The 10,118-nt window shown below is 27.4% G+C and overlaps 1 protein-coding gene across 1 annotated transcript; it reads right to left on the bottom strand.

Moving 5' to 3' along the window:
* Positions 1–6,482: 6,482 nt before the first annotated feature.
* LOC109806862 (putative WRKY transcription factor 46) lies at positions 6,483–9,270 on the bottom strand. The gene is made up of 3 exons (XM_020369395.3): positions 8,606–9,270; positions 8,385–8,501; positions 6,483–7,538 (listed from the first exon to the last, which is right to left on the bottom strand). Exons 1-3 carry the CDS (start codon positions 8,911–8,913, stop codon positions 6,884–6,886), a joined length of 1,080 nt encoding a protein of 359 aa, XP_020224984.1. The 5' UTR covers positions 8,914–9,270; the 3' UTR covers positions 6,483–6,883.
* Between the last annotated feature and the right edge of the window lie 848 nt (positions 9,271–10,118).

The raw sequence follows: 10,118 nt of genomic DNA, 5'->3' as shown, positions 1-10,118 counted from the left end.
GAAGAAGAGAAGAACGGAGAAGAAAAAGAGAACTGAGAAGATGACCCGTGAACACCACTACTTGAAGTCCCTCCCCAGCGCTCTAGAGCTTGGATTTCCTCACCCTCCTAATGATCAACCTTTGGAAATGGTAAGGAAGAAAGAGTTTAGAGGAAAATGAAATAGAAAGGAGAAAAAAGAAGAAGGAAGTCAGTCATATCTTACAATTCATATATGAAATAGTGTATAATAATTGATTATTTGGTACTTGATTTTTCTTAGTGAATTTGAAGAAACGCATATATATAATAAGGGTACCTTAAAATATTTTACACATTTCATGCAACAATTGAACAATATAGGAGATAAACAATATCCCAACCAAAAATTATAATGTGTTATAGTTGTTTCTATGGCTTAGAAACATTTTTTTTATTTTAATTTTTTACTAATTTTTAATCTTAAAAATACTAAACATATAATGAATGATATGAAATGTTAAAATTAATTACTATAGTAAGACACTTAAATTACTACTAAGAAATTGATTTATTTGCAAAATCTAAACTGGAAGGGGTTAATTTTAATATAGATTAATATATGTAACTGAGGGTCTATCATAACATCCCAATAGCATTAGAGTTATGGTTTATCATGACATCAAAACAACATCTAAAAAAAAAAGTAGTCAATAAGGTAAGTATTAATTCAATATATTGATGTCAAATATTGACTTTCCAACACTCATTTGCAGGTGAAGTGAATAATTCCATTGTCAATTTCAGTTGAACAACTCTCTCATGTATCTACAATATATAATGTGGCTAAGTATTAATTCAATATATTCATGATATCAAATACTTGTATCCTTTTAAGTGTTGTAATTTATTTTTTGTTGGGTTAATCAAATTGTTATTTTAATAAGTACAAGTTTGTATATTTAAAAAAAAAAATTACAAACGTTATTTTCAATTAATTTCATTCAATAAATAGTGGCAATACATATGTAATTAAATAAATAAATTAAGGTTTTATCCTTCCTGTGACAGCTACAACAATTGGTCTTAGTTATAAATCAATCTTCAACCAAGTAATTAGTGACAGAGTTTGAATAAAATTATTGGGATTTAGGGGAAGCTAAATTAAATTTATATATTTATAAAATTACTTGTTATTTGATAATTATATTTAATTGTGTAAATTACACTTTTCTTTTATTTTCTAAGGGATATAGACATTATATTACCCTCCTTTTTTATGTTAAAAATTATCATCACATAAGGAAATTGTCATATAGTGACACAATATGTGTAACTAAAAACTACTTTTACCTACACAATAAATATAATATATATTGGTATATTGTTAAAAAGTGTGGGTATAAGCTATAGTGACACACAAAATATGTTAAATCTCTTTCAAAATCAATACTAAAATTGTGTGTAACTATATGTCAAATAGATATATACCTACATATATTATACTTATAGTGACACTTTTTGTATGTCACTATATATAATATTTATTGTAGCATCCCTTTTTACGATAAATTTTAATATATGAAATTTTATTTTTTATTTTTTGTTAAAGTTCTGTTAACTTACATTATAAAAAAAAATATTACAAAAATGTACTTTTCACTAACATCCTCTCAAAGATATAAATATTACACTACCTTCTTTTCTTGTGTTAAAATAAACAATCATCCTCTTATTAAAATAAGATATAATTATTACAAAATTCAATACTTATAAATTAATTATATATATATATATATATATAATTTTTTATTATAATTTATATTTTACATTATTTTAATAAATTAATTTTAAATTATATATTAAAGATATATATAAGTGTTAAGGTATTATTTGATTGACATCTCTAATAAATATTTTAATAATATTTAATTAAGCTATTTTTTGTGATAAAATATTATTTATCATATTTAATTGTTGTAATGTTAAAATATGTACATAAAATACATGGCTTTTCAAATAAATATATCTATATTAAAAATTTATTATTAAATAAAAAATAATTATTACTAAATATACATATGTAATTTATTTTATACTTTTATTTAATTTATTATTTAATAAATTAATTTAAATTTAATTGTATTTTTTACAATTGTTTAATTAAGTGAATGATTATATATTTTTTATGAAACGGGTTTCAATTTGAATTGAAAATGTATTCAAAAAAACCAATAAAACTACATTATATTATAATTTATCTTAACGATGGTTAGTAAATTTAATAAATCACTTTTTATTATTTTGTTATTGAATCATTCACAAACATTTAATCTTATAAATTTTATATTTGATATATTTAATTATTGTACATTCGTAATATATGTTGGAGACTTGTATCAACTACAATTAGTAATATGGACAAAATAGAATATATAGATAGAGACAATTTTTATCTATAAATTAATTTTAAAAGATTGAGTTAAACCTAAATTCATTTTCTAAGATTTCATTCATGTATTTACTATGAAATATCATTCATGCCATTCTCTCATATAATTTCTTCAAAAAAATTACAAATTAGTTAGTGCATAAACTAATTTTAATTCATGAAAAATATTATTTAATTTTTTCTTCACACTTTTTACTTTCAAAAGTACTTCTGAAAAAATTTATTCAAATACGTTCATAATATATATATATATATATATATATATATATATATTACATATTTAAAAAATGGAAAAAAAAAATTATTTTACTAAATGTGTAAGTAACAAGCTTAGGAGCAAGATAGTCCAGGAAGCCCAGACCATATTTAACAGGGCTTTAGTCGATGTCGACCGTTGAAATGCTCACTTTTTCTTGGACCATTACCAAGCCAAAAAAAAAAAAAACAGAAACACAGAGGTTGTTTGTGTGTGGTGAATGGACTAATATATTATTTTTTTTAGCTTCGTTCTTGAAGTATCTTCCACCGATAATAGTGACTAATTTTTTTACTAAGTTAGAGACACTTCAAGGGTTAGGATAGCTGACCCCAAAATTTAACGCGACTGCATATATAAAGTAGAATTTGAATCCTTGACCTTGCTTAAGCATGGATCAACCTCTGCCACTGAACCACACGCTGAACCAAAATATTGTTTGTGTGCGGTGAATGGACTAATATGTTTTTGAAAACTACTAAAGGAAGGAAGATAGGACCAGCCTTGTCACGTAATTAAAAAACAAAGTAAATTAAATTTAGTCTTATACTATTTTCTATAAAGTTCTTTCTCTTAAATCTAATTTTGAAAAACTTTCCGTTGTCAATTTTTATTATATTACCGTTAGTTAGCTAACTCATTAATTGTTTCTCCATATAGTAGATATTCCTTTATACATTATATTCTCTTAAAAAAGCATATAGTTGGAGCTCCTCACAATAAGGCGATCTAACTGATATAATAAATGCAATTTAAAAAAATATCTTTTTATCTTATTATATGTTACTATTTATACTATAATCTTATTGGCATAGACCCTATTAATGGGTCCGGATTTCCATTATGATTTTAAAGCGTAAGAACTGATTTAAAATGAAAACAACGGGGTTAAGATTGAAAACAAGTAAAAACTATTAAAATTAAGACCTTAATTTGAAAAAACAAAATATATTTTTATCAAAGAATATTATTACGATTTGTTTTCAAGATTTTTCTTACTTTTTTTTTTAATATATGAAAATGATATAGTAACTTAGCAGTAAAGGTCATATTTAAAAGGGGCGAACCGAATCAGACAAAATAAAAAGAGTCACTCCATCCGTTTTTTTTTCATAGTCGTTTAAGATTTTGCACGGGATTTAAGGAAATCATTGATATTTTAGTTTTTAAAAATATTTATTACTTACTTTCTAATTTTATCCTTTACTTTTTTTTTTGCATTTTTTAGACTGTTGAACTACTCCATTAAATAGTTGTCCCTTTTTTTTGTTTTTTTATAGTATTTTGTTGAGAATATATTGCTTTTATAAATGCATATTAACTTTATATGAGTAGTTGGAGAAAAATTAGATAGACATTAAAAATAAATACACACATTGTTCAGCAAACTTGTATTAATTATCAAGAGTAAAAATGGAAGAAAAAAAATTAATAACTCATTAATTTTAGTAATATGACAATGAAAAAAAACAACAAACTCTGACAAAACGACTATGAAAAAAAAAGGGAGGGAGTATCACTATTTCCACGGAAAGAGACAAAATTCATGTAGCCACATTCATTGGTATGACTTGAGTCAAGTTGATTTTTTATTTTTTATTTTTTGATGTGTTCAGATGTATAAATGAGAATAACACTGATGCTTTAATTCACCAGGATTCAGAAATGCATGGTGGGTTGGGAATTTTTGTCCTGGTTCAGCCAAGATAATTCACAAACATTCCAAATTATAGATTAGGATTTGTGAGCTAGATGCATACAAATCCCATTTATCTTTTATGCATTTGTTTCCTTCTGAAGAATCAGGATTCCATTTAGCCTTTGGAGTGAATGATACTTGTGGTCCCAATTCTCAAGAAGGAACACTAATCACTTGTTTTCACTCAAACACATAATGAAGGAAGTATCTCAAATAATTCTGTCTTTTTTTTTGTGAAATAAGGAACACCTAGTCGTATAAATATTAATTTTAATATATATATATATATATATATATATCTATATTTTTTTTAAAAAAACACAAGTATATTATCAATAATATATTATACGTGATAAAAAAAAAGATTTTGTGAACTTGTTTAATTATAATTAGTTTATAATTACATTACATATTAGACTAAAAATATTTACAATAATGTTTATAATTATAAACTACTTATTTCTTGCATTATTGTTACAATGTTTACATATTCGATTGATACAGATATACAATAGGATTAACGTGATTCGCAGGAGGTAAATAGAATTGGCGACAACATCCATCCTCCAAGTGGTTCCTGAAAATACTGCAGATATGATAGAAGGAAAAGGCTCCGGAAGTGCCGATAGGTCCATCTATTTTTTTATATTATAATTATTACATATTTTAACCAAAGAGAAAAATAAGGAGTGAGAACAATTATCCAATAAATATCAACAATTACATAATATGAATAGAAATATTTAATACTAATAAATATATATGAATTATTCTTGATATAAAAATTTGAATTATACTTGTAATGATTAGTCAGGATAAATAAGCATTATCATAATATCAACCAACAAAATAATTTTTCACCTTAAGTCCTTACTCATTTAAATCTCCAAGATCAAACTGCCAACTACAATTTAATTCAAACTTTCATTCTTATGACTATAGAATAATATTTATCTTTATAAATGCATGAAAAAATAACAACAAGACGAGTTTAAGATATTTTAAAAAAATTATATTATAGTTAATAAAAATAATTACGCTAAATAAGTTGAGTATTTTTTTTCATTATTTAGAATTTAATAAAATATAGATTATGTAAATGAAATATATTAAAGAATACTAATCAAGTAAATGATAGTAATAATTATTATAAAATAATTAAACAACATAAACTAGGAATACCTTATTAATTATTAAGAGTAAAAAAATATTATAGATTAAGCAAGTAAGTGATGTTAGGAACATCTCACTAAGTAAATACACATAAAATATAACATAAATAAATAAATATAATAACATATAAATTTTAAAAGATAAAGTTCTCCTTACCTTAAGAAAAATGATATGATTCGGAGATATTTCAAAATTATATATTTCTTTCCTTTTTTTTTTTTTTTCCTTTTCTTTTCTCTCTTCCTTCTCACTATTTCTACGTAAGCCTTTGCCTTCTTTCTTCTCAAATTTTTTTAGTTGCATGTTCTCCTCACTCTTAAGCCTATTTATAGTGAAAATTGTAACGATGACATTAATTAGCATTTTATGACAACTTTTCACATTTGGTTTGATTTCAATTTCTCATTACATGTTTAGTTTCTTATAGATAGGGATTAATAAATATAAAATAAGATTATGTACTTGTAGATAATATTCCTTACATTTATTAGAGTTGAATTTGTGTACTTGTAGATAAGATTCCTTACGCTTATTAGAGTTTTATCTACTTATCTAAAATTTCTTTTTATTAACTACTGCATTAGTGCGGGATTCGAGAATAAAATTGAATGATTTTAGATAATAGCTTATTTAATTAAACTACTAATTATATAAAATTATATATAGAGCCATGATATGACTTGAACCTATGACATGAAACCTATTATTCTTATACACAATCAAATAAATTATTAAATCATTCCATTTTATATGTATATGCTATTATATAAATTATAATATATTTAATTTGTTCCACATGTACTTTTAATAATTGAATTATTATAATTATTTATAATATAATTAAATATTATATATATATTTATTATTTTAAGAATATGATAATAATAATAAAATTAAAAATATTGTATCAGGAATTTAAGATATTACCATCGAAATCATAAAATATGGAGTTAAAAATTCATTTATTTCACAATTTCTCTCTGTTTGAGCCATGACACTTGACTATGTTACAACCTACAAATTATTTTGACATTACCGACTTAGCCTAGTTACATGAGAACTCTCATGACTAGCATGAGGGAAGTTTTATTGTCTTCATTTATGGATATTTTATACGATTATTATAGACTTCCTTCCCTCGGTTATGCTGCTAGTCAGGATCTAAAATACTCAGTTAATCTGCATACAGATTATGAGTGTGTTCACAAACACATTCTACTTCCAAAAAAATCACATTCATGATGTGAAAAATTCAAATTCTAGAACTAGCAGCATTCACTTTGATCCATGATCTGTTTCAAACACTAGCTAAATATGTTGTCAACTTGGAAGTGGGACAATTTTCATCAACTGCAAAGTTCTGGGGCGTTGATAGGGAAATCTGTGTCGAAATCTATCTTTGCTAAGATGAAATCCAAATCCATTATTGGGGAATTGGTGACTGAAGTTGGAGCTGAAACTATATCAGTGATATCAGACTCTGAGGCATGCATACTTTGGCCTAGTCCAGTGCTACTACCCCAGTGGCACGGTGACAAACAGAAAATGTTTGGTTCTTCTGAAGTTGTTGGAGCTATTAAAAAGCTTTCCATTAAGTTGTTGTTCTCAATCATGGCGTAGGAGAACATGTTGTTGTCCTCTTTTTCAGACCCTATTGATGGAGAAGAGAAGCAAAATGATGGGAATATGTCCTTCTTGTGGTCCAAGTCCTCTGTTTTAACTTCAAGACCTGATGATCCAAAAGAGAAAATTGTCTCTTGGGGTTCTATTTTCTCTTCTTGTGGTTGATTCTTTTGATGGTTGTGGTGCTTGTTTTCTCCCAAACCCATATTTGTTTTTGATGTGGGTGCTACTACAGCCTTGTTTAAGTGACTTGCTTGGGTGCATGTGTGTCTTCCTTTGTAGGTTATCTCACATATCATTGGGTCCTCATCTGACTTTTGCACTTGCTTAGTAGCCAAACATCCTTGTACATTTCTATATGTGCACCTGTAATATCCTCTGCAATGCAAACCATGTTTGTCAGAAAAACATCACAACAAATTGCTTCAATATAAAATAGTATTAGTACTTCAGTAATTATAATAATGATCTAGAATGACAAAATGCCCTTTTTTCTATGCTGCTATAGGGACATCAAAGCTAATATTAGCAATCCTTTGTGGTCTTTTTATATAAAGTAAATACTAACAAAGAAGGAATATTAAAGCCTTATTTTTTTATCTGTCCCCCTATTCTACAGTTGTGAATTCGGCTTGCATATTACTCCACTGTTTTTAATGCTAAATAAAAAAAGGGTACATGGCCTGCCAAACATTTAGGAACAAGTTCCTCAATTTGATAAGATTGTCAGATTTTTCTCATGTAGCATTGCATCTCTTATCTTGCACAACACAGGGAGCCACTGGTAATGAGTAATGACACGGTGCATTTACTAAAAAGCTGCAATCGTAGTGAATTCAATCTAGCTAACGTTGTCCTTTGGATAAGTTTTGATGTCTTTTTATAAAGCACTTTGTCGTCACCCGTTCTCTGGACGTTGCCACAAGGAAACATGTGGCTAATTTTGTTTAGTTATTTATTTCTCTCTTTAGACTCCATTGGCTAACTGGCCAATGGTATTTTATTGCTTTTGTTATGAAGGGTACCTACCTACCTGTGGTACACTTTCTAAAATACTAATATCATATCAAAAGGCTAGGTAACAGAACCTTTCTCTAATTTCCGTCATATTCAAATGTCAAATTGCGCCAGTTTTCCCTTGTGGTTAAAAAAAAAAAAAAAAAAACTTTTTTGCATGTTTGGGCTAAAAAAGTTTTAAATGAAGAAAAAAAAATATTTTCTTACCTTGGAAACTTAGCTCCAAGAATATCCTTCTGTCCATATTTTCTCCAGCTATAGCCATCATCCAGTGATGTTCCCAAGCAGACCTTCACTTGCTCTGTCCATTTTGGAGTGGTCTTTCTGCATCCACAAATTCAAAGAACCCCATATTGAAATCAGGCCATGAAACTTTTCACTCAATTCCAAAAGGAACAGTAATTTGTGAAAACAACTTTTGACATTACCTTTTCTTGAAGACATCTTTGTGCTTAACCTCCGGCTCCATGACCTCACTTCTGGGGCTACCATTTGCGAAAGAACAAGCGGAATCCATGATGCTACCATTGTTTGCCTTATTTTCTCCTACATTAGGATTCAGCATGGCAAGTACTTTCTCATAGGTGGAAAGTATTTTCTGAATCAAGACTTCATTTGTTTCATGAGATGATGATGATGATGAGACTAGATAGTCACATAGCTGCTTTGCTAGCTTCTTCCCTTGCATTAACTCATCAATGAGACCAACTTGTTCACACTTCATATTCTCTCCCATCGGTGAAGATTAAACAACAAGAATAAAGGGTCACACTTTCAGTTTGAGCTGGGGCTAAGGCTTTTATTAGGCTAAAAAATATGCCACTTTGTTAGATAGTATTGGCCCTTCAAGAGCTCATGAAAAACTAGGAATTTGGAAACTATAGGTTGGGAAATTATCCAAGTGGTGAAATGATGCAATGACAAATGGATCATTCAAAAGAAGTAGAGAATATGGTGAGAAATTGGAGTGGCAAATTGTTGGTGGAGTGGTGAGTTAGTGGAGGGGGATATAAGGGATTGGAGATAAAAGAGTTTGAAGCTGTGAATCAAATAGGAAAGAGAGGATCTTTCTTAACCAAGAAGGTGAGAGGAAAGGGGGTTTTAAAGGTAAGAAAAGAGAAGGAAAATGGGGTAGATTTAACTGCCCAAAAACAAGTGAGTTTTCTACGTTGTGGGTCCCTTCTCCTAGGTCTCCACAATAAAGATTATGGTTTATCATATCGATTGGAATAATCCCTTGTTAGAGAAAAAGTAAAAGGGAAATCCTTGAATATGCTTGTTGAATTATTGACCTTTTCAAATTTGGTGTGGACACCTAAGAACCAAATCCAACAGAAAATTTTGGGTTCATTCGCTTAATCAGTTTCAGCATGGAATCTGTGCATATAAAAATCTGAATCCATGCTATTTTAGAACATTTTCTAATCTTTTTATGGCATGCAATTCTATAGTTTTATCACTTTTATTGGTTTATGTTATGTAATTCTATAATCATCACTTTTGATATTATATATTAGTTATTTATTTTATTTATTATGATTTTCTATTTTTTATTATTTTAATAGATACCCAATAATTCAATGCAAATCAACTCCAATTTAATTTAATTAATTTGTTTTTTAGTGTGAAAGCTTTTCTGACTAATGACAATATAGTACTATGAAAAAAAAGGTAATTTGATTTGAGTTATACATTAGATTTGTTTTTTTTGTTTTTTTTATAGACATAGTCCAACAATCTAAAATTGACAATATATTTGAAAAATGTTACTTTCATTATTTAAACACCAATAAAAATCAAATTTAAATTTCAGTCTCAAGACAAATTTGATGATTACTGGATTAAGAGACTTGATTACTTTAATTAGTTAATATTTATGGATTGAGATTTGAAGCCGAACCAACTAAACAAATGTCCCCAAGGCTATTTCAAGTATGAGTG

Source organism: Cajanus cajan, chromosome 5, assembly GCF_000230855.2.
Source record: "Cajanus cajan strain Asha chromosome 5, NIPB_CcT2T_4, whole genome shotgun sequence".
Taxonomy (NCBI): domain Eukaryota; kingdom Viridiplantae; phylum Streptophyta; class Magnoliopsida; order Fabales; family Fabaceae; genus Cajanus; species Cajanus cajan.
This window is presented reverse-complemented; position numbering and strand designations above follow the sequence as displayed.

What these genes read in the sequence shown, in the direction of transcription:
- LOC109806862 (XM_020369395.3), bottom strand. Translation starts at nt 8,913, where the DNA reads ATGGGAGAGAATATGAAGTGTGAACAAGTTGGTCTCATTGATGAGTTA. An exon ending in AAAGATGTCTTCAAGAAAAG is followed by an intron (nt 8,502 to 8,605) that starts GTAATGTCAAAA and finishes TTGTGGATGCAG; the next exon opens with AAAGACCACTCCAAAATGGA. An exon ending in CTTGGAGCTAAGTTTCCAAG is followed by an intron (nt 7,539 to 8,384) that starts GTAAGAAAATAT and finishes TTTGCATTGCAG; the next exon opens with AGGATATTACAGGTGCACAT.